The sequence below is a fragment of the Lutjanus erythropterus genome, chromosome 11 (genome assembly GCF_056507025.1).
Source record: "Lutjanus erythropterus isolate fLutEry1 chromosome 11, fLutEry1.hap2, whole genome shotgun sequence".
Lineage (NCBI taxonomy): Eukaryota > Metazoa > Chordata > Actinopteri > Lutjaniformes > Lutjanidae > Lutjanus > Lutjanus erythropterus.
The window spans coordinates 33,881,548-33,906,605 of NC_139327.1; the positions used below are offsets into that span (position 1 = coordinate 33,881,548).

The window sequence follows — 25,058 nt, forward strand, 5'->3', positions numbered from 1 at the left end:
GCTGCAGGAATGCACTCAAAATGAGAAAACAGAATATTTGCAGTTCACATAATCTTTAATTCTTTAACTGCTTGAATATCGAATAATCACTAAAACATAAGAAAGAGCACCGTTTTGCAGTTTTTCCATATTATCTTCTCCAGTTCAGAGACCTTTTAAATGATGTTGACCAGCACAAGCTTTCCAGGTGATTTCTCAACTGTATGTTGTATTGATGTATGAGTGCTTTCTTTAATTAATTACTGTAACAATTAGAAGGGCTGCCTTCAGTTTCATTTCCATGCAGGCAGTAATGCGTCTGCAGCAAATATCATGGGGGCATTTAAGAAGCAAAACGAAAACCTGTTGTAACTTTAACTTGATGTAACTTGACAGATCAGAGGAATTTCTTCAGAGGAAACAGCTAAAAATCAAAGAAACTGTGCTGATGTGCCTTGTGTGTGAATGGGGAGACACAGCCTATATTCCTCCCCAAATCTGCTGTTAATGAGAATGTTAATTTTTATGACATGGCCAGAGTCCACGGTTGTGACCGTGGTCCATGCATTACTAGCACCGCACAACGGGTCCTGCCACAGTACAATACAAAATAACAGATCCATCAATAAAAACAAGATTAGATATGAGTCAGTTGTGCATGAATTTAAATTATATTGATGATAAAGTGCTGATGATGAAGTGTACAGTTATGTGACAGTGTCACCGCCAGAGTCATACTGATGTCGCCAAGACTGTTGCTATCCCAGGTGCATTCATGGCACTGCATCATCTCCTCCATTTGCAAGTTTGGATTCCCAAGAACACAACTTTGAGCTTGACATGCTCTGTACTGAGACAGGCCTTCATTCCTATTAGACAGTGTACGATATAAAAATCAGAAGTCCATGCTGGACAGCACAGTGAATGTGCTTGCATATGCTGAAAAACAAGACTAGGCATTGTTCCACAGGAATGTTCCAGAGGAATTCCTCCTCGCCGAGACAGTCTTAAAACAAAACTGACCCAGCGCTGAGTTGCTCTTGTCGAGGAGAACTCCGGCTCCTCTCACCATGTTTTCACCATCTTTCAGTTTCATCAGAGACCCCACCCCCTATTGCTGCCACCAGTATGGCCCGTAGTGAGTATGCCAGTCGCACAGTGTGCAGTGTGTTGCTCTTTACCTCTTACCTGCTTGGCTTTACAGTTAGTGTAGATGTTGATTTTATCTCTGTTCTGACTCAAAGGAGCGATCGTACATCCTCTGTAGAATTTAGCTACAGCAAATCAGCAAAACGATTTTGGCAACTTCCTATCTTTGCTAACAGTCTTGAAATCTCATAGATTGTGATTTACTAACTTTTTTAAGAACATGAAGGTTGCCATTCTAACCACCTGATTGTAGTGTTGTGTGTGACATAATTAACACCGTATGTCTGTTCATAAAGAGCTCTTAAGATTATGATTGTGGTGGAATGAAGTTAGACTGCATTTAGAGTAGATTATTCTGTTTGGTATGAAGCTTTACTTTGTTGACATTCTGACCATGAAGTTAGATGACTGATAGTAAGCTCATGACATAGTATCACACAACATACTCATGGCATTTGACATACACATTTAGTGATAGTAGGCTTCATACTAACACTGTGTATTGTGTTTGTGTGGTGTAGAATTCACTAGAAGTACCATTCTCTGACTGGTCACCATTAATGCCAACATCAACTGGTAAATTTAATTTAAAATCCAACCCGGTGGAAGGTAAATGACCCAAAGTTCAGTGTTGCAGTCAAGACCACCTAAACCAAGACCAATTTAGGATTAAGACTAGAGTGTATTGAGACCAAGACTTTGAGGGGATCAAGTCAAGACTAAGTCCAAGGCAGGGTGAAGCTGAGTTTAGCGAAGTTACCCAAGTGAGGGAGTGGTACCACAGCATGTAGCATTATCTGAGGTTGATGTAACGCAACTATTAACTACATAGCTTCATGTGGCCTGTCTCATTTTTTTGCATTGGCAATTTAGTGATGTCCCCACGGTTGTAGTTTTGACCAGTCTTGAAATCAAATTCTGGGTCCTTGTTATCTGAGGCCAAGACAAATGCGGCTGAGATCCTCAAAAATTTGTCTTGAGAACAAGACCAATCTTGAGAACTACAACACTCCCAAAGTCTGACATTCAAGGTCAAGGTAATTTTTTTCATGGACACTATTTTGAACCCAGAAAACATAGGTAAACAAACATCAGATTGCATGTAGTGTGCAAGTTACACAACTTATTATTCGCAGCCAAGGAGTGCTTATACAGATGCAGCCACCTTGAATTTCCCCTCTCAACCAAAAGCCTTTCAGTTGTCAGCCGGTTTCCAGCCAGTTCCCAGTAAATTTTTAGCCACTGGACAACAAAAGGGAGGTACCCGCAAAAATGGGTTTTCTCTGCTTCCTCCTATCTACCAAACCTATTGTCGCCTTTCCACCATTTACATACTATAGTTCATATCTAATCCAGTCTGTCATGGTCAACTTTGAAGTTTTTTGAGAACCCCTCAGCGTTTCACATCATTGTGTCCATTCAGCTCAAAGACAGTATCAGATCATCTGATATCCCTGACAGAGCAGTCCACGCTAGTCTCCAGGATTTGGTCTGTCTATGCAGTGTGAATGAGATTCTTCTACTCGGGGCAACAGTGTGCCCTGAACAACACAACCAGGAAATACACTGAGCCAGGCCTGCTTTGCCTGTTTAGAAATACTATTCTTCTTCTAATAGAGATCCTGATGTATTGAATGAGAACTGTTCGTCCTTGCAGTGTTTCTAACCGAATCTCTCCCCTTTAATAATATTTGTCAAATGAAGCCTTGACATTAGATTCACCTGTAGTTACTCAGATACAGCGTATGCTCCAGCAACTGCCCTTCTTTTCTGCAAGTTCATCACTTAAATACCACATCACATCTGCTTTGAGTCTGATGCAGTCCTTATTTCTCCTGATGTTTCATATGTCCACACTGTGTTTTGTGTCCTATTTCGTTGGCATGGCTTGTGTCCTCAAAGCTGCAGAGTTTCCTCTGCTCCTCTTTTTAACCCTAATTTCTCGTTTGTACCAGGGGAACCAAACAAACTGCTGTGCTTGTTTTTTTTTTTACTTTCACTTGTCCTTAATTGCAGTCATGGTGCTAGAGGTGACCATGGTTCAAATTCAGATTGGGTATTTACGTTGCAGTGTAAAGTATTAGAATAAATCTGTCAGAGGAAAAGCTGTTGATTATCTGGATGCATGAGGCAATTCTGGGTACAGTTTTGGGTCTTCTCTATCTCAAATCTGTATCTGAAAATCAACAATTTATTTCTTTGTTTATTTATTGATTGATTCTATATGTTCCAAAAAACCAAAACTGCTTCATATATTCAGCAACATGTTTTTTTATATGTATTCCAAACAATCTGTTTATGGATTTATGTATTTCTCTTGGTTGTTTGTGTTCCGTTTGTGTCATTTTGTCTTTAACATTCTTGTTCATTTGTTTATTCTGTTTTCATCATTTCAAAAATGTTTTGTATGTTTCCAATGTGCCCCCCCGCCTCTCCCTGCCCCCCCTCCTTATCCTATATTTTCCTTTCAACCTATCATGTGCGTGCACATCATGTGACTTTGTCATATGGCTCTTGCATGGTGCTGATGATGTCGTCTTCGCTGGCCAAAAGAAGGTAACGTTTTTTTCCGTTTGTTTAGTTTGAGATCATGAGATCAGCAGTGACCATTGAGAAGGCATTTGTCAGATTAGTGGCAAGATAGTTAACATGCTTTCAGTTTTGTTTGGCCATTTTTCATCCATCTTTAGGCCATTCTGTGAATATATAGTAAACATTTTATTAAACCAGCACTATTTCATCAGTTCATCTTAAAACTTTCTCCTCCTCATAGCCAAATATAATCCTTTTGCTTATTTTCCATTGCAGTCATACAGTAACAGTGCAAGTCTATTCTCCTTTTAGTGCCTTGTTAAAGATTATTCCCATATAGGTGATCTTATATGATAAATTTGAGAATTATACATCAGGGATACATCATTTTTAAGGTGGTTAACTGAGCCAGCTTGATGTGATTGTTAAGTCTTTGACCCCATGTGTTCTGCTTGCATTTACACCTGCATCAACATGCATTTTGCCTTATCCAGATAAGATATCCAGATACAGACTGCATGTTAATATCAGGTGGAAAATGAACTCTGTGATTGGAGTTTCTTGGTGCCTGCTAAGATACATTTGAAGATATTTGTTGCAGCATGCCCTTAATTCTGATTCAAAGTGACCTACATCATGAACAAGACTTTTGTTTTTAACCATCTGTGAATTAATTTTATCATATGGTCGCTCCTTTCCATAGAGGTAAATCAGTCAGTTGGATGGGTTATTGAGCTTGTTGTGCTAGAAAGAAAACATGTATTCTTGGAAACACACCAAAATGCCTACCCCTTTTAGCCATTTTAAATTGAAATATTACAACATGTGCATCTAAATTCATTTAACCTTTCCTATTTTTTTCCCCTCATTTTGCATTTTTCCTCTCACTTTGGTTTACTCCGATTGACAAGGTTTCATAATCTCCTCAGTCAGCCATAGCACTGACTGTTTAAACATTTCACTCATCTGTCCTTTATTTAAAAATCAAAGTTACTGAAGAAAATTTAAAGTACGTCTTACTTTAAATTTTCTTCTTCACATGAATATCTGGATCAGATGGATGAGAATAAACAAGATAATTTGGCAACATATTAACTTAGATTAGTTAAATGTCATATAAAGAATTAATCAGGCACAACAGGGTTATCCATCTTCCAATTTTTAATTCCATGAGATGCTTTTTTTTGTCATTCTTATTCATATGAAACCTTCATTAGAAGTTAACACCAAAGCCCTAAATTGTGCCAAAATTAGCTTATCTTACCTTCAAATTTCACATTTAAACATCACAGTAGCACCCTCGCAAAGTGACTTCCCTCACATTGCACGCACTGTTAAAGTAGTCCTCAAACTCACCCACAAAGCTAACTTTTCTTATTTTTCTTCGAATTAGCCGCCGTAGCTCTCAGTGTTTCACTGAGTGGATTCACAGCAGCCCATTGCATTACTGCAGCATGCAAGTTTATCCCCTGTTTCTTGTTGCATCCTTCTTTTTCTTCTTCTTCTGCTATTTCCCAAAGAAAATGTCGGCCCTGTCTGCATGTGTCTGCGTCTTTTTTGTCATGTCTTCTTGGTACTTGCATTTTTGCACACATTAGACATAAAGATAAATAATAATTCTCTTATAATTTAATAAATTCAACAAAAAGACATTTATATGATATTAATTTCAGAAATTTGAGAAAATGGTTTGAATTCTGATGGTGTGCTCTGACAGAAAGCAAAGCAAATTTTCACTCTCTGTTATTTGTGCGCAAGTTTGACCATGGGATCATTTTTGGAACATTTGTGATTATTTGTAGGTGTCTTTGTGTTTGTAATCACAGTAATGTCACACATAATCAAGGTCAGCACCCGCGTGGTTTGCTGCTGCAGACAGGTTGAGAAGTGAGAGTAAAGATGAATCGCAAAGATGAATCCCAAACATTTGAGAAAGACACTCTGAACTCTCCTCCCACCTGTAAACAGGTCCACATCAGAGCAGAATCCAGTATGACTCCTGTGTTTAATCCTCTAGAGCAGGGCTCAGCAACTTTGACTTTCAAAAGAGCCAAAAAAAAAAAAAGAAAAAAGAAAAAGAGAGAGAAAAAAGTCAGCCTGGAGTTGCAACTATTAAATTGTCAACTTTCCTCAAAGGCTTATTTTTCGGAATTTGGCATCCATAGCTAGCCGAGGGAGACTCAAGAGTTGATTTTGGATATCGTTTAATCTTGATCTGGCATAACTGTTGTCTTTACCTGGTTCAGTCATTATATCCACATTACATTACTATTTATCAAATATCCCATTAAGTTAATACTTTGCTAACACAACAGCCATCCCTGCAATATTGTTGTTTTGATATTAGGCAAAACTATTGTGACATTTGATTTTATCCGTATCACCTAGTTTTATTCTAAAGCAATGCATAATATTATTACAATTTGAAAATTTAGTGTATGCTGTTTTAGAAAAAAAAAAAAAAATTGCTTTGCTTTCTTCGTGAGCACAACTTGAGATGAAACCGGAATTTTAAGTGTAAAGACAAGTAGAAAGAGTATGATCCCAAATGATGTAACACCTTTTTATGCAGGATACTTTTATAACTGACATTTACAGGAACATGCATAATTCATAAAAAAGTAGGACAGTGTGAGTTTGAGTGTGCATGTGTAATAATGATTGGTAAAGGCTGATCATTTGCGCCACATTATTTCTTCATTTTAATTAATATTATTAGTGGCACAAATGCTACTCTAACATGATTTTCAGCAATACTGTATTAGATGGACGTATGTACCCACACAATTAAACCTGCAAAACATAAATGAAGAATTTCTGTATCCACCAGCATGTTTTCTATAACTCTTTTTTTAATTCTATCTACTTATCTCTCAATGTACGCTGGAAGATGAGGGCGCTGTGTGAGGTCAGGGTACATGTGGAGCCACGCCTCCCACATGTGTGTGTCAGTGTGAGGTCATGGGCGGTCCTCCACACGTTTCCCCTCCGAACGTGCGGCAGCGCCAAACATTTCCAGCCTGCGTGGAGAGGCTTCTCGTTCTAACCTCCGCTCTCTCTGTTTTTAGCCCCAGAATAAATGACCTAACCCCGAATGATGCCCGTGAATAACAATGCTGAATGTACCTACAGTATGTCCTCCTGCCACCGTGTTACTGCTGCTTTTCCTGACTAACACTGTCTGATTCACTTCCAGCATCTGTCATGCTCACTCCAGTCTTGTGGAATGCAGTTTTCAGGCTCAGATGATTACATAGGATCACGATAAAGTGCCTTCATGCATTTTAATTTAATTAACTACTAACACTGATGTTTGAAATGCTAAACACTGGCTTGGGAAACATGAATTCTGACTTTTTTTTCCATTTGAAATGAATGTGAATTTTATTTTCTTTCTTATCTGCTCAATAACTTTCCAACAGAGGCATATATTCAAATCTGCATCATGCCTCAGATCATATATTAGCACAGGACAAGGGCTGTAACATCATGAGGTAGTCATTTTAATAACACAATAACACAGCTAACGAGGTGTGTAACCGCTGTGTACATAATTAATGAGTTTAGGTTGTTTGACTCCTCCCTTACAGCCCTGAGGGTGTCTTGAGGGTAAAAAGCTAACATCGCTAAAGATACAACAAAAACAACTCAGCTTTCCCTCCCACGCCTCTGTACTATTATTATAAGTAATAGAGTAACATGTCCAGTCGAGGCCTTCAGGCTCATTATCCAGCAGCCCAGCAGTCATTACTCAGGGGGACAAAGCAGATAATGAGGAGGTTCAAGGAGAACAACACCTCAGCCACTGGTTCACACACTATCTTCAAAGAAATATTCCACCCAAAATCTAACTTTGATGATCAATCACTCCTTCAGCGCAGCCTTAAAAAGGTAACCATATTAGCGTTTTCCGATCTTACATCCCTGTGGGCAGGTTAACATTGTATGTCGGTGCCGACCAAAACAAATCACAAAATGATTTGTGTGACTGTGTACATTTTATTGAACATGGCTGAGGGAAATTTTTAATGCTACTTCAGAATGAAAATGAATAACTTCAGTTTGGGACAATGGTTGTAAAGTCTGGGAGAGTTAAAAGTAGAATTCGGGTCAGCCCTGTCCAATCTTTATTATTTATTTGTTTATTCAATGTTTATTTGTATAGGGACAAGTACAGTATGTAGCATAAATCAATGCCATACATCACAGGATTTATAGCCTAAGCTAATTTTCAATGCCTGTCCCAAGCTGAGCCTTAAGATACAAAAGACTCAGCAACAAAAACACAAGTAACAGTGCAAAACACTAAAAAATACAGACAGAACAATAGACACAAACTACAAGACATAATTAGCACCACAGAATAAGAAGCACCAAGTTTAAAGTGTTTTAAATCAGGATCCAGTTTAAGTTCTGTAAGTAAAGATGTTAATTCCACAGACAGAAATGCGGGGGAACCTTACAATTCCCACTGGATGCTCTAAGTGAAACCACGAGGTCACTGAGCACCCGAGGAGCCTGATTATATGGGCATTTATGGATGAGTTTTAGATTGGCAAGATTAATTAGATTATCAAAACTTAACATATTTAGTTTCTGAAGAACATGGCAGTGATGTGATCTTATTAGTTTCCTGTGCAAAATGTTCGAGTCTGCAGCTGGTGAGAGATTGATAATCAAAAGACAGATTTTGGTGGAGTATCGCAATAACCAAACTTAATGTATATTGCTCTATTTTTAAACTAAGCTGTTGAGAGATGAGAACATTGACACCAAAGACATTGACCTGTCCCTGGTAGAACATTTTGCTAACCCTTTAGCACATACTTTGTAATTGGCACTTTTATATTTCATGTGCTCTGGATAAATGTTATTATACTTTAAAACTAATACCATAAACTAATCCCAACTCTAACCATGTCCATGTTTGGAGTCGTTTGAGAGTTCTGTGAAAGCAAAAAGCTCTCAGTGTGAGTAGTGGACACAATGATCTGCAGGGATTTGTCTGTGTTCTCATCCTTTAAAGGCTTAGTAGACTAATGTGACAGCACAAAAACTCAGTGTGTCACTTTAGGCCAACACAGGATGACAACCTTAATCACATTGTGATTACTGTTTCCACATCTGCAGCGTCCTCTGATTGCAATGCTTGTTACAGTTTGAGGGAAAGCATCTTAGAGCAGTATAGCTCCAACTGGCAATCAAGTTAAATTTTAGCTTAATTGACCTCGAAGAACCTTACAAGCACACTTGAACACAGTTGGATGGTCAGAAACACAGGCTGTGAATGGTGCTGCTCCAAGAACCACATACATGTCAACTAATCACAATTCATTGGTTTTTCCTGTGTAGGGGAACCCAATGCCCCCAAACTAGAAGGCAAGGTCGAAAGGGGCAATGCTTTTAAGGTCAACTGGATCAAGCAGGATGATGGCGGTTCCCCCATTAAACATTACCTGGTCAGATACAAGGCTGTGAGTATACTGGGCAAAGAGGTAACATGGTACCACTTTGCTGTTTTGCTTTTTTTCCCCAAGTCTTTCGATTGTTTCATTAAAATTGGCAAGGAACAGTGCAAACTAAACCAGCTGGAATCAGAAATAAACTGCTAGCCAAAAACAAATGGTAACAACTCCCAAAAAGGACAGTTTGGATTATTTCAGCTGGGGTGTATGAAGTATCAACAGTCACACCAGTAGATGCTGGTCAACATGACCCTGTTAGGAAAAGCAGAGAGGAGAGCAGCAGCATGGAACCTAAGCAATGAACTGCTTTCAACTGGGTCAGCAACAGAAGGTATTTTAGCCACTTATAAAAAGGTCCAACTAAGAAAAATAAACATCAGTCAAGTGTACACTGTATTTATAATACTTTCACCACTTTTTTGCTGTCACACAGCGTGTACTGAAGGGAAACCACTGTTATATAAGCCAGATATTGCTTTTTCCAAGGCAACCAAACTCCATTGGCAAAATCAGTCATTTTACCTCGTTGGAGTTGCTGTTCTACCACTGCCTCAGTTAGTTGCTTTGTGTTATTGTGTGAAGTAACACAACAACACAAACTAACTAACCAAACAAGGCAGCAGTAGATGAGCAACTCCCTTGTTCTGCGAAGTAAAGTCGCTGATTTTGCTAACGGAATCTGGTTGCTTTGGTGAGAGCAATATTCGGTTCGTATAAGAGAGTTTTTCCATCAGAAAAAGCTCTCTGATGGCAAGGTAAAGCAGTGAAAATATCCTAAACATAGCATACTCTAGAACAAACACTGGTGTTTTTTAGGTGCGCCATTTTTAAATAACTAAAATACCTTTTGTTGCCGACCATGTCCACATCAGTACAATGCTGGGAACCCTCTCTGCTTCTCCAAACTGCGGGCGTGTTGACGTCATATTCTGTAGGTAATAGTCTGACTATCGATAAGTAACTCATACAGCCCCACTTCAAATAATCCCAGCTATCCCTTTAAGACACTCTTTCATGCAAGTCCATTTTGCACTCCTACAATTTGCACTTTTTGTATAATGGTTATGAACCCCAAATGACCAAAGTTTACTTGAACAATTAATACAAATAATAATTTAGTGTTTGGAGTGAACAGTTCCAACTGGGGAAGTTCTAAACAGAAAGGAACGGTGTAGCGAGACCAATCAGTAAGCCATTATCCCTCGCTGGCTTCTAACCAGTAAATACTGACAACTCTGTTTGACTGGACATCAAGCCACAAGGACCACTGCCAGGGACTGAGGCAAAATATTGTTTCCCCCATGACACCCAGCCTAAATCAGTGTGCTCCTTTGGCTGGCTTTAGCAACTGTGACAAACATACTTGTCATATAAATATAGCTGCCTTTGTCCTTGTATAGGAACCAAGTATTTTAGTTAGCTAACTGCTCGTGTTATCTTTCTGCAAGTATTACAAGCTTGGAGTTTTCCTTTGTGCTAATGCACCTCTTTATTTAATGCACAGAGATAAAATAGATACTGGTTTACCCGTCTAACTCTTAGTAAAACAAGCAAGTGGTCCACGCAGTGTAGTGTCTACATATTTAGTGTCTATGGGGGTCATTGGATGCCAAATAGCGCTGCAATGTTTCTACAGTAGCCCAGAACAGACAAACTAAACACCAGCTCGAGTTCTGTGGCCACCGTTAGTTCCGATACACTTGGAAGGGGAAGGTGAGATATGATGTTTGCAATCTGCAAGCTCAATGCTAGAGGCCACATAATCCCACACACTGGTCCTTTGATGCACAAGAAACAAATTTACTCTTAATTCTCTTCTCAGGCAGCATTTAGCATTTCATGATTGTCCAAAAGCCTGAATTCCTGGAGGCAACAAAGAGGCTTCACTGACTCCTAAAATTGTTATCCCAAATTAATGATTTCTACTCTGGGACTGTATGATTATTGTCAAATTCTGTTGTGCTAAAAAGGGGCTACAAATTCGTTTGGACCAAGGAACAATTTAGCTGTGCAGTTTTTGAATTAATTAAAGAAGAATGCACTCTTCATCTTCTGCACAATGACCATCCTGGGACAAGGATCAGTCTCGCATAAAAAGACCCTTTCACTCTGTGTCTGTCTATAATGACCACTTGTATACCCTGTTTTGAGCTCTGTCCCTTCTACATTCCCTCCTCAGAAGCATGTATCTGACTGGAAACCAGAGATCCGCCTTCCCCAGAGCAGTGAGTATGTGTTGCTGAGCGGCCTGGACTGGAATACAGAGTACGAGGTTCACGTGGTGGCAGAGAATCAGCAGGGCAAGTCGAAGCCTGGTGTCCTCTCCTTCAGAACGGCTACGGAGCCCACTACCATCCCAGGTACTGCTCCCATCATCCCACCCCGAGCATCCACACACACACCAGCCACAGCGCACAAAGGCTTCCACCGTGACCAGAGACCGACTCTTACTTGGATCCCTGACTGCCAGGCGCTTATTGAAAGCTTGCTGGCTGTAGCGTCTGACATGAATTATTTGTCTCCGTCTGTTACATGAAGGAGGTGTATTGATTTTTACTGTCCCTATTAGTGCAGTTGGTAGCAAATTGGACATGTGGGATAAAACCCCAACTGAAGTGAAAAAGACTTTGTTATTTCCCAAAAGCAATAGAAGCATGCATGTAATACTGTGGCCTGTACAGAACACAGTCTCACAAGGCCATGTGAATGACATGAGCACAAACTCTGAAGTACATATAAGGTGTCAGAGTCATTCATCAAAGAGGCATACCAGCATGAAAGCTAAGCAGTATACTGCTGTGGACAGGATTTAGCTCAATATTTAGCTTTTAGAATACTTTAAGTGCTTTAACTTTCTGATGGGAAACTGCTCATACAGGCAAATTATCACTCTCATCAAAACAACCAAACTCCATAAGCGAAATCGGTTATTTTACCTCGCAGAACATGGGAGTTGCTGGGCTACTTCTGCCTTGATCAGTTTGTTTGTTTTGACTATTGTGTGATTTCAGTGTTTTAAAAGATACGTTTGGACTCACTGAAGTCACACAATAAAACAATTATACAACTCAATCGAGGCAGCGGTGCTCCAGCTACTCCTGTGTTCTGTGAGGCAAAATCACTGATTTTACCTACTGAGTTTGGTTGGATTGAAAAGAGTGATATTTGGCTTATGTAACAGCGGTTTCCCTTCAGAAAAGGCTGTCTGACAGCAAGGTAAAGCAATGAAAATATTCCAAATATAGCCTACACTTGAACTAATATGGATTCTTTTCTAGATTGAGTAGTTAAAATATGTTTTGCTGCTCAGCCTGTCCTCAGCAGTTCATTTCTTTTTTCCATGCTGGTACTCCTCTCTGCTCCTACAGCCTCACTTCAAATGATCAGAAGTGTCCTGTAATTTTACATTTCCCTACAATAGATCAAAAGTACAGGGTTTCTCTGCAGTATGGAATGGAAATATAAATGCAGTTTGTAGGCTAAAGAACATTCATAAATGACAAAACAGTCGAGGAGACTGAATATTAAAATGAGGATCAGAATCAACTTTACAGGCCACGTAAGTTTGACACAGTGGTTCCCAAACTTTTTCTGGCATGTCTCCCTTCAGACACTGTAAAAACGTTCACACCCCCCTACCCCACAATTTTTATCAATCATTAACAATAATTGGGGAAGCAAATGATTAAAAAAAAAAAAACATTTAAGCTGAATTTTAATGAGATAATTGTCAGCATGAGGGCATCAGAAAACTCTGTTTATTTCCCCACATCAATCATATTGACTTCAGTAGTTTTTTGACACTCTGTTTTTCTCCCCTGATCACCCATGCCCCCCCCCTTTGTAGTGACCCCCCAGTTTGGGAACCACTGGTTTACCACATGTGTGTAGCTTAACTGCTCATGTGTTGTCATCAAGCAGCTCGAGTGCCTCAAAAGGTGTTGAAAAGTCAAACTTTTATGTCAGTAAAAATTCACAAGTTGTCACTTGAAGTTGGGTCATCCAAAGTTTATTTTCCCATTTTTCCCTCGGCCTGCACTCTCTTAATATCAATGCCAAACTTCTGCACTACTGTCTGCAGTTGTGTCTCCTTCGCCTAATCCTTTCCTCTTGGAGACATTTTCTCAGTTTTTACCTTATTTGCATTTTAAAACACTGTGCTCACTTCACAAAATTCCAGAGGCCAGGCTGCGCAAGATAAACAATACCTATTGAATCCATATGAAGAGCAGAGACATACTCACCGAGTGTTTTCCCCCTCCGTGATGCTCTGCAGCTACAGATAAACTCAGCCTCATGGCACTCTGCTCTCCTGGTCTTCAGTAGCTCCTATAAGGCAGCTGTTACAGCTCGTGTTCAGTGAGCAATAAAGTCGGGGCAGATATCAGTCAGACCCAGAGCATTTTGTCCAGTAAATATCAATTTTTTCTCTACCCAGGTGGTCACGGTCGGCTTTTGCTCTGTTGTTGTGTTGTGTGTAAGGTGCACATTTTAACTTGGGCTGCCTCCCCATTGCACTACACCTGAGCTACAAAACAGGTTAAAATTCTTTCCTGTCCAACCATCATTTTATATATTATTGAAAAACAACATTTTCTTTCTTTCTGCATCATCCTCTCTTTCCTTCATTCTCTCCTTCAATTTCAAGGCTTTCTTGTCTGTCCACTTCTCTCACAAAAGACATCTCAAATATGTTTCTTTTCAACTGTCAAGTGAACATAAAGGAAAAAAAGTCACAAAACTTAAAAATTGCTAGCTTTGAAGAAAATTAATTGGTCTCTTGCATGTCAGATTTCTGAAAGATAATGGTGAACCACTGTCTTTTGCCTTTAAAACTAAATAATATTGGAGATACAATATATTATTGTTATTTTTATGTACCAAATTGAAAAGCATGATGGAACTGTAATGGATGCGTTAATACAATAATAACAAGACAGAGAACATTTCTGTAGATTTTGGACAGAAAATAAAAAATGTTTCATAATGGCTCATAAGTGGTTATATTTAATTAGTTTAATTGTTATGTAAGTTTTAAGCGCATGACTGCATTTATGAGGACAAAATATAAACTACAATTGACCCTTACTAAGTCCCGCCCCCCTTTGTGCTGTGTTCCAATAACAGCTGAGCAACCCAGCAGAACCATGGTGAAATTTATCCTTTCCTTGTTTTCTGTACTTAGATGTACTGTATGCTCTGCTCGTCCATGTTGAAATGAAAAACATAATTTGAAGATGGTTAAAAGATGTTGCTGGGCGATATATAAAAGTAATATATCACTGTGACATTGCCTGGAAAAATGTAAACGGGTTCATAACGATGCTCTTGCTTATGTAGGTCACAGAGAGGCATCAGTATTGAATTGAGACTCTGTCATAACCAGTTATAAATTCCTTGTACTAGCTAATTTTAGAAAAGCGCTCGTTATCTAGCCAGTCAGTCACAGGCCAAATCTGTTCCACCACCTAATTTTACGTGGCCCACGAGAACTTGTGAAAAATTTAATTTGTGTGACACAACTCTGTGCTGCCATACCAGAGTACAATGTCCATAAACTACGTGTCCCACAATGCATCTCGATTTTGAAGACGTCTCGCCGCTCATCACGTGACACTTCCAGCAGTGGCCCTCTAGCGGAGTCTTTGTAACTATCATGTAGCCATCATTTCATTTTGAAGCATATATAAATTTTGGATTTGAATTCTTACTTGTAAGCTACAAATATTAAAACATTCATTGTTATGTTGATTTTTTAGTTATATTACTTTCATTTTTTGATAAATCGCATAATAGTTGTACACTTGAATGTCTGAAAACAACTATCAAATCAAATCAAATCAAATCAAATGCAAAGGCAATTATGTAATATGATAACAAACAACCAGCCCTTTGAGGGCAACCATAACGCTGATGTGACACAGGCTTAAATTGAGTTTGACTCCTCTGATCTACAATCTAATCATTAGCTAGCTGGTAAGATCTACAGGTGAAAAATATAATGGAAATAAAAGTATAAGTGCCCCCACAAATGACTTGATTACACTGATTTGAGTAGTTGTAGCATATGCACTGAGCATTTCTGCATAAAAACAGGAAACAGGAAAGGAGAAATTTGACCGTGGTTCTGCAACTATTGTTGGAGCACAGAGCAAAGAAAATGGAGGGTGGAGTGTTTATAGGGATCAATTACAGTATGAAAAAAAGACAGAAAACCTTCTAAAACTTATAATACATTCTCAAATTTTTTATGATGCCTCAAAATCCCTAAAATGAACACAACAAATTCAACATTTATCGGCAAGGAAAGACATATTGAGAGACTAAAACTAAAACACATTTTGGTTTTGGATTTGTTCACAATACAAAAAGTAACACCGGCTTTATCCGTTAAACAATGAAAAATCTTTTTATCCCTTCTCCCAGTGTAGATAGACCAATTAGTAGGACATTATCCCTCACTGGCTTCCCGCCAGTGAACATGCAGTGGTGAGCACAAACTTTTTTTTCCAGAAAAACAAACAAAATAAAAAACCACTTCCCATCACTTTCACATTCTCTCCTCTTTTTCGCTCTCTCCATCAGCCTCTATCTTTCTCTTTCCACTGCCAGGTTTAGTGGGTCTTAGAGTTCAGGGTCCATGACTGACCTGCATATACAGTCTGTGGCCTAGTTAGGTGGGGATGCAGCCCTTCCAGTCTTTGCATGGTGCCACTTTTAACTGGATTAATTTTGTCTGTTCTTTACTGGAGACCCTAAAAAAAGGCAGTGGCTGCCAGTGCATGGTCCATAAAGAAACCAGTTATTTTCTTTTTCATGCGCTTGCTGGGCAACAGCCATATAGCAGTGGGAGGTTTGGATCACTTATAAATACTACCAGAGCAAAAGTTCACATGGGCTTCGTTCAAGTCGGTCCCCCTTTAATTCTTGTAATTACTTTCTTTTAATTTTTTGTTTTGGGCTGTTTAGTTTCGCCTCCAAGTTGCTGTTTTGTTTTTTTTTTCTTCAGTTTGAGTCATGTGGGAAATTTTGCTGAGGTTTATTTTTAGCTACGACATCTGCATTTGATTCCAGTAGGTTTCACAGCTGTTTTTGGCTTAAAACAGCTGCTGTTCTTTAAATATATACTGGCTCACGCACGAAATTGGCTCCTGTGACGCAAATTGTGAATGCAGGGCTGATCAAAGGTTGAGTTTCGATCTGTTAAATTTGTTCTCCTTTTCATGTTTCAAACACACGCTCGGAAAGCAGTCACACACACAAAATGCCACAAAAAAACAACAACATGTTGACCAAAGTGTTTTGAACGTATTTCTGAAAACATCTCAGTGTTAAGTTACCTCCTCTTTGGGAAAATTATCTGTTGAATCTGTTGTGTCAAAAACCTTTATAGAATTTGGCCGGTGTAATTTCTGCTCTCTGCAGGTGCAGCTGGACAGCATTTGCATTTGCCACAGACTCACAGGAGGCGAAATGCTGCCCAGCTGAAGAGAGATGAAACATCATCATAATTCTTGTGCCAAAGAACGTTGGTCAAAACAAACAAAGTCTTTGTAAATTTGCTCATACAGACACAAAAGTGGCGTGGTGTTGACAACTGATCCATCCAAATCTCCCCGGCTAAGGTTGACATTGGAGTAAAAACTACAACAACAAAAAAACAACAGCTATTAACTTTTGCAGTTTTTGATAACATGAGATCACCCATTCATCCATTTCATAGAACTGACCTTCATAACCAGCTTCTGTTTTGAATGTGTGATTTTTGCATGGACCATTCTCCCCTGCCATGACCAGTGGTGTAATTGTAGCCGCAGAAGTGGCTGTGCTGTGAATACTGCCCCGCCCTCTCCTTTCTACATCTGCATACGCCAAACATCTGTCTGGTGATCTACTGCGGTAGATGTCTCAGTGCTTGTGGTGCCAGAGATTTGTTTAAAAATGAATGGCTTTTCCCAGAGATGTCAATTGTATTCTGTATTCCACCAAATTAGAACAGCAAACAGCTTTTGAAGGAAACATAATGCCTCCTGGATTACAGTTTGATCAGCGTAATGAGGAAACGTTCCTAATGAGTGTATCTGCAAACTTGCAAAATGGAAATCATAACATGAAATGCATTTAATTTATGAACCTACTGCTGCTATTTTGTCAGTAATAGGTGAGTATTCCCTGTTGTAATTTTACAAAACAAATAATTAATCAGAATTAAATCCTTTTCCCATAATTACAAGATTTTTTTTTCTCTGTGTGCCGCTGCTGCTTTTGCACAGCAAGTCAGTATCTGATGCTGCAGCATCAATCCGACCCAGCATCACGACTCTATAGGCATCAAAGGGAGCTGCTGATTGGAAGCTGAAATTATTTGGAGTTTGTATTGTTTTTTTCTGTTTGTTTGTTTGTTTCTGTCAGTCACTATACCAGCCTATAACAAAATCTAAGGCCCATTCCTGTCTATAGTTTTTCAATTTAAGGAATAGTTCAGATTATTTGATGTAGGGTTGCATGGGGTACTTATGATTAGTCATTGTTTCAGCTACAGTAGATGCCGGCACCAGCACAGTAACTAAGCAATGAACTGCTGTTCAGCAACAAAAGGTATTTTAGATGTTTAAAAAAGGCCCACCTAAAAAAATATATATATCAGCTTAAGTGTACGCTATATTTAGAATATTTGCACCACGTTACTTTGCTGTCAGAAAACCTTTTCTGATGGGAAACTGTTAAAGAAGCCAGTATCGCTTTCTCTAAACCAACCAAACTCCATAGGCAAAATCAGTCATTTTACCTTGCATAAGGCAGGTGTTCCTGATCTCCCGCTACTTCCATCTGGAGATTTGTTTGTGTAATTGTGTGAATTCAGTGAATCTTAACTATCCTTTTAAAACACTGAAGTCACACAATAACACAAACAAACTAACAGATCAAAGCAGCAGGAGACCAGCAACTCCTGTATTCTGCGAGGTAAAATCACTGATTTTGCCTATGGAGTTTGGTTAGTTTGAAGAGAGCAGCATTTGGCTTATATAATGGCAGTTTCCTGCCAGAAAAGGTTGTCTGACAGTAAAGTAAAATGATAAAAAATATTCCAAATATAGCGGGCACTTTAAGTGATTTTGATTTTCCTGGATGCACCTTTTCTAAATGGCTGAAACACCTTTTGCTGCTAAGCCTTTCCCAAGCAGTGCATTGCTTATTTTTAGTGGTACTATAGCTTTCACACTGACTATGAATAAGTGCCTCATCCAACCTCTCTTCGAATAATCCAAACTATCCCTTTAATGACCAAATGAGTGGATTAATGAGGCTTTTGGACTGGTTTTACGCGTCAGTGACTAGTAAACATATACTTGTATTTACCTTACATTACACCACTGGCCATTATGAATGAGAGATAATAGCCTGACTCTTGTGGATGTGCTCTCGCAACCGGGTTGTCATCTCATTTTACTCTAAACTCTGCCACTAATCTGCACCATGACTGATTAAAAGCTCTCCTTATTTATACTGAAACCTTAAAGCAGAGAGGTCGGACTGTCGTGTCTTTTGAAATGTCTCCCTTTCTGTTGTCATCCCTCATTACCTTCATTTTGTGACCCTCCACCCATGCCTGCCACAAGCCACATGTCATTTGCTGTGCTACTAACATGCTATGACTTCTTTTTACTTTGATCCTCTAACATAGACTTCCTTTTTTATTCCTCGATTCAGTCTCTAATAACCTTTCAGACTTGTATTTCTGTATTTCTGACCTTATTTTTCTATCTCTCTCCCTCTTTTCCCTCTTTCTCTCCTGCTTCCCTTTTCTCCGTGTCCTCTTCTTGTCTTCATGTGTGATCTTCTTGGGCACCTATGGACCATGACATTGCCATACACACAAATTTCTTTCTCTGTTTTTGCTTTTATTATGTTTTTTATTCTCCTTGTCACACTTTACTGCTATGATTATCACTCCAAAAACTCTGATGTGGATGTTGAAATATTTGTCATCATCTGTGGTTGGTCAATAACCTCAGCTACCACCGGTTGCCGATGTGTGACGTACAGTCTGGCAGCTCTTCTGCTGTCCATGCTGACTGGGCTCTGGCTCTCATAAACTGATTTCGTTTCAAGGAGAAAGAGGATAGTCTGAGCCTTTGAAATCTTTGGGCCCCAGACTCCTTTGCTTTCTATGCCTTTTGACCCTTGTGCAGCCACACACAAGATAAAAAAAGATGAAGAGTCAAGACATTGGTTTCATGACGTTATTACAGGGTGCTCAGTATTGCATCATTCTCAAATTCGGGGATTTAAATTCTGTTAATATTCTGTTTTCATCTGTTTTCATGTTGAATTTGAATAGATTCAGAAAGAGAACATTGCAGAAGGTTTTGTCAGTGTTACAAGTTGGACTTTGGGTGCTCTATTGGGTTTAAATGTAGACAAAGTGTTGCCGCTTTGTTTTAGATACAATTAGTAACACATTCATAATGCCTTAATGTGATCTTTTGAGGGGCGATAAAAAGAATAATTATCTCACACTGTCTGATTGTGTGTCTCCAATGCGTTAACCCGAAATGGCAATTGTAAAGAGACTTTTATTTTGGAATTTATTGCCTATCAAACAGACACATCATTCCACTGCTATGTCACAAATGACATAAAAGCATGAACACTGCATGAAAGCTGACACAAGGCATGATCCAGTATTCATGAATGTGCTATGCAGCTGCTTTGAAGCTCCCCAGTCAAGCATTATGAATGTGTTAACCGAAGAGTACAAATGCTGTGCCTAATTTCTGTTTTTTTGGATACAAGCTTGAAATGTCCTGCCGTACAAAATCGAGGAAAGATAACAACTACAGAGAATTTTAGCGTTGGTCATGGTGAGATTTTTCATTTTTCAAGACAGTTTATTTCTTTTCAACATTATAATATGCTCACTTTCAGATACATTATTATGTAACCGCCTTGTTAGGAAAGGACATGCAGTAAGGTTGTGCAGAAAAAAAAACTAATCATGTTTTGTGACAAAGTGTACATACTCTTTTCAAACTGACCTTCAAGAAACCTACAAGAAATCAGCTGTTTTTTTGACGGTTCATGTTCTCTTTTTACCTGAAAGCTGAGAAATGTCTAAAAAACATAAATGCAACAGCTGTTAAACACTAAAAATTTTCATTTTCAACTATGTGAAATGATTCTATTCTCTGAGACATTTTTGTAAGTACATATCAGTGTGTTTCCATGTAACCATTGTAGGGTTGAAATAAATTGTGTTTCTTTTTCTTTCATGAAAGTAATGGCTTTCTGAAGCTTTAGCGACTAAACGTACTAAGATGTGTGACACAGTGCTGACTTGTACCGACTGTTCAAGGCCCTGTGAAGCTGATTTTAGCCTTTTTTTCCCCTCTGGAGCTTTAACAAAATGTCTGTATTCTGCATTCAGTGTTGCATTACACCACACACGACTGTTAAACCCAGATGTTGAAAGATTAAAGCCTGGCTATAACGTAACTGAAGACGATACAATATGCATTTTGAACAAAACATGAACAAATGGCAAACAGTACATACTGTATAGAGGCTTTGCAATTATATCTATTTTTTTTTAACTAAAACTAGAAACTTTATAATTCCAAGCTACCTCAGCTTCTGTTACGCAACTTGTTTTGCATAGAGGTTTTCTTTTCTAATATAAAACAAATAAATTCTAATATAAAACTAATACAGCAGAAAAGAGATATTCATTTTAATATGCAACTAAATCAGATGCAGTGACAGCTTGTTCAGCAGAGTTTTTGTTACAGCTAGCTAACAAGTGAACACGATCTAAGCATGAAATCAACATATTCAGTGTTCAGTCAGGAACCACACATAAATTTAATTGCTATAAATTATATTTTCTCCAAAATAAACAACAAAATATGTTGTTTTTTACTTGCCATCAGACACGAGGCACATTAGTTTTCTGATCTGATTGTTTTTTAGTGTCTCCAAGTGCATTCACTGATCAGACACTGCTACAGTTTAGGTTTTGTCACTAAGGCACTGAAATGCCTTGGTTAGAGTTACTGAGAGATTGTGTTCTGGTTAAAGCTACTTCATCCAGGTTAGAAAACCTTTAATGTAATTGCTGTACTTCGTCAAGGTTAGGTAAAGGTCTCAGTCATGATTAAGAGAAAGCAATGGTGGGGCGCCCTCGCAGCTCAGTGGCTAAAGTATACGCCTCATGTATGGAGGTTATGAGTCCTCAGCAGCGTCCTGGGTTTGATTCCAGCCTGTGTTCCTTTGCTGCATGTCACCCCCTCACTCTCTAGCCCCCTTTTCTGTCTATCGCAAATAAATGGCAAAAAAAATGTCATTTAAAAGACAAACCAATAGTGACTACCAGTAGGAAAAAGGTAGTGTATAGCGGTCACATGTTTTGTCAACCCATATTCAGTGCATCCACACTGATGTCCACCCTTTGTTTTGATGCTCTGTGGCACGCGAGTTCCGCATCCGTTCCCGACAGACTAGAAACAAAAGTCTTATCAGCACATTTTCATTTCAAAGTCAAATACCAACGTCTTGTCACGCCCGTCGGGGCATACAGACACGCACAGTACGAGTTAGTGACTGTATGAGATGCACTGAGCTTTCACTGGGAACTGGGCTGCTTATGGAGGAAGTAGGGTGGATTGATGGCTCAAATAAAATACAGGACTGGGGTTTATGTCCCATGTGAAAGCAAAACTTCATTAAAAGTTGCAAGTAGGGATGCACCAATACCACTTTTTTTTCAGACCAAAATATTTACATCTGGGTACTTGCAAATACCAAGTACCAATAATTCCACTGCAGTTATTACAGTGACTTTAAAAAAGCATTTTCATTAGTTGTTTGCCACTTTATAAATGTAAATTTTTGTTGTTGCTGCTGTTTAACTCTACTAGCATCAGCAAACACTGCATCGTGTGTTGAAGCAGCTACTTTAAAGAAAGTGTTATCAGGTGTGGTGGTATCAGAGTAGTTTTATGAGTACATAAGGGCAATATCGGACCAATGCTGGTAGTGCTGCATCCCTAGTTGTAACGTTATGCATCATGTGACTTATGTCATGCGACTTTCACCTTTCAGCTTGCTTCGCTTATGTCACGTGGCGTATGTAACATACTTATTTTAAGTGGTGGTGCCTAAACCTACCCAGACTGCAACCATTTCACAACTTCAACCACAAGTTAAAAAGGATTTCTGCAGCGTCTCATACAGCAGCTAGAGACTTTCTTGTGCATTAGTATGAGATGCCGACAGAGTGACAAAGCAGCGTTGGTATTCGACCAGCTGGGATGAGAACAAGTTGCTCCTTCGAGGCATTTGATCAAACGACTGATTCTGTTGTTTTTCTTGGGACGACGGCAGTCTTGTTATCGAGGTAATCAAGCAATAAATTTAGCAATGTGAAAAGTTCTTCTTTAGCACTAGTAACCAGGAGCTACAGATCTGAAAAATGACCGTCAGGGTGTAGGTTTCTCAAAGCCCTCTATACAGTTTCCATTTGTTCAAACATTTGTTCCACACTAACGTCCTGCAGAGTCATGAGAGGATGCAATGCATAAATGGAGAGTCTATAATCACCTACGGCCATGATCGACAACAATTCAATGTGAGACAATTAATAAAGCATTGATACATTTTCAGTAATCAGACAGATGTGAATGGTGATTGTTTTCTCTGTCTCGGTTATGAAAACGTTGGAGAGCCTGCATCATGGTGACCACTGATAAATACTTCAAGACTATTTCTGTCAAGGCTAAAGACACTCAGGCAGTCATTTATCAGGATTTCCAAGTAACTGTCACCTAAAATTGCAAGTTACTCCAAATAATATGGTGCAGATGAGATTTTCTTGTATTTCAGGATGATGGCAACCGCACAAATATGGAAAATGCAAAAATCAGTCACTATTTTATAGTGTGTATTGTTGCGTCTGACGCAGTGTCAGTCTGTGGCAAAGGGCACTTCAGTTCCATATAAGCAAACGTCCCAGGGTTTTTTCATCTGATTTGTAACCTTTGAAGGGGGCTTTGGAGGGAACGCAAGGTGAATGTAGCTCAAGAGGCTCTCTGCCTGTGACTGAGGATGTAGAAGCACCATAAAACTTGCTTTCCTGCCCCGACCTCACACACCTGGAGGTAGAATAACATTGATATGTGGTGAAGCCCTGTTTCCCCAAACAGGATTGAGAAGACTGATGAATCATACTGGCAAAGACGAAAAAAAAAAAAAACCTTTCTTCTGGTAGTTTCCTTTGGCAGTTCTCGTGTCTGAAAAACAGCCGTCTGGTGTTCCTTCCTTCCTCCCTGGGTGTGGATCTAAAACAAGACTTGTGCTCCTTCACTTTATTATCTCTGGCACTGCTGTTTAATCTCAACTAAAGTCTGTCACAAGGATAATAAGAGCTTACGACACCCTTGAGGTGTTCTTTGTCACTTGTTGGTCCCTCCTGTTGTTCATCAGTGCCCACTGAGTAATGATAGTGCTGATCAGTGCTGAGTGATTTTCATTTTTGCTAATCAGGATGTTCATCTAAGTGTGTGCATCGCACTTACTTGCATTGCATATAAACAGAATATTTCTCCTCCCCGAAGCAAATGGTGCAGTCGCCCACTGCATACCGACGACAGCGAGAGCTGCTCATTGTTCAGGAATCTGAGAGTCATTCTCTTTGCATAGCCTGAAACATTCTTCTCAGTTTGTTAGCTTGATGTGGTTAATGAGACGTTTGTATGGATAGAATCAATTAAAATCAAATCAGAAGATTTGTATAAGGAATTAAGCATGTTGTTTTTATTTAGTAATCTGTTATTCCACAGTTTGTCATGTCTTTTATCTTCTTAATTGTCATTTTCCACAACGTAGCTTTGTAATTACAGAAGACTACATGTTCCTTTTACTTTGTAGTCAGATTAAATCAGACCTGAATAATTCTGACTGAAGGATTTTATACAGTAAAAGCATAAAACATTCTGAAAACCTACAGCAGTCACCATCTGTTTAATGATATTGTCATGGAAGCTTGTCAATGAACAACTGTGGACAGGGGCAGCAGCAAAACAGTTATTTTAGCCACTTGATAAAAGGTCCACCTAAAAGAGTCAATATCAGTTCAAGTGTACACGATATTTAGAAAATTTTCATCACTTTAACTTGCTGTCACACAGCCATTCCCGATGGAAAACTGCTGCCGTTATAAGACAGATGTTGCTCTCTCCAAACCAACCAGACTCCCATGGCAAAATCACTCATTGTACCTGCAGAACACAGGAGTTGCTAGTCTACCGCTGCCTCAGTCGTTTAGTTTGTTTGTTTTACTGTGTGACTTTGGTGTTTTAAAAGGATTCACCGAAGGCACACATTAGTACAAACAAACTAACAGATCAAGGAAGATGTAGGCTGGCAATTACGGTGTTCTGAGAGGTAAAATTACTGATTTTGCCTGTGGAGTTTGGTTGATTTGGAGAAAGTGATATTTGACACATAACGACGGTTAACCATCACAAAAGCCTGTCTGACGGAAAGGTAAGGAGGTCAGAATAGTGTTAATATAACGTACACTTAAACTGATAATGATGGGGTTTTTTTCAGGTTGACCTTTTTTAGTGGCTAAAATACCTTCTGTTCCTGACACCGTCCACTGCTGTACATTGCTTACTTCCATTCCAATGCCCCTCTCTAGCTAGTACACTGATTATTAATTTGAACATTATACAATCCCAGATCAAATAATCTGAAGTATCCCTTTAAGACATAAAGTTAAACTTTTTTTTCTAATGCTTCCTCAGTTCATCCTCACAAACTTCACAAATATGAGTCAGCAATTCATACATTTTTGAGCCAATATACACATCAGTTTGCAGTGCCTGTTGCCTCACTAGTGACTGAAATCTTCATTTAAATGCTCGAAATCCC

General features: G+C 39.0%; 1 protein-coding gene across 1 annotated transcript in view; it reads left to right on the top strand.

Annotated features, from left to right (window-relative positions):
* Positions 1 to 25,058, top strand: part of ncam1a (neural cell adhesion molecule 1a) — a 397,669-nt gene that overhangs the window by 348,692 nt on the left and 23,919 nt on the right. The window contains exons 14-15 of the mRNA XM_084730006.1: positions 9,013 to 9,134; positions 11,305 to 11,485. Coding sequence (XP_084586132.1) covers positions 9,013 to 9,134; positions 11,305 to 11,485 — 303 coding nt within the window. The remainder of the gene's footprint in view (positions 1 to 9,012; positions 9,135 to 11,304; positions 11,486 to 25,058) is intronic.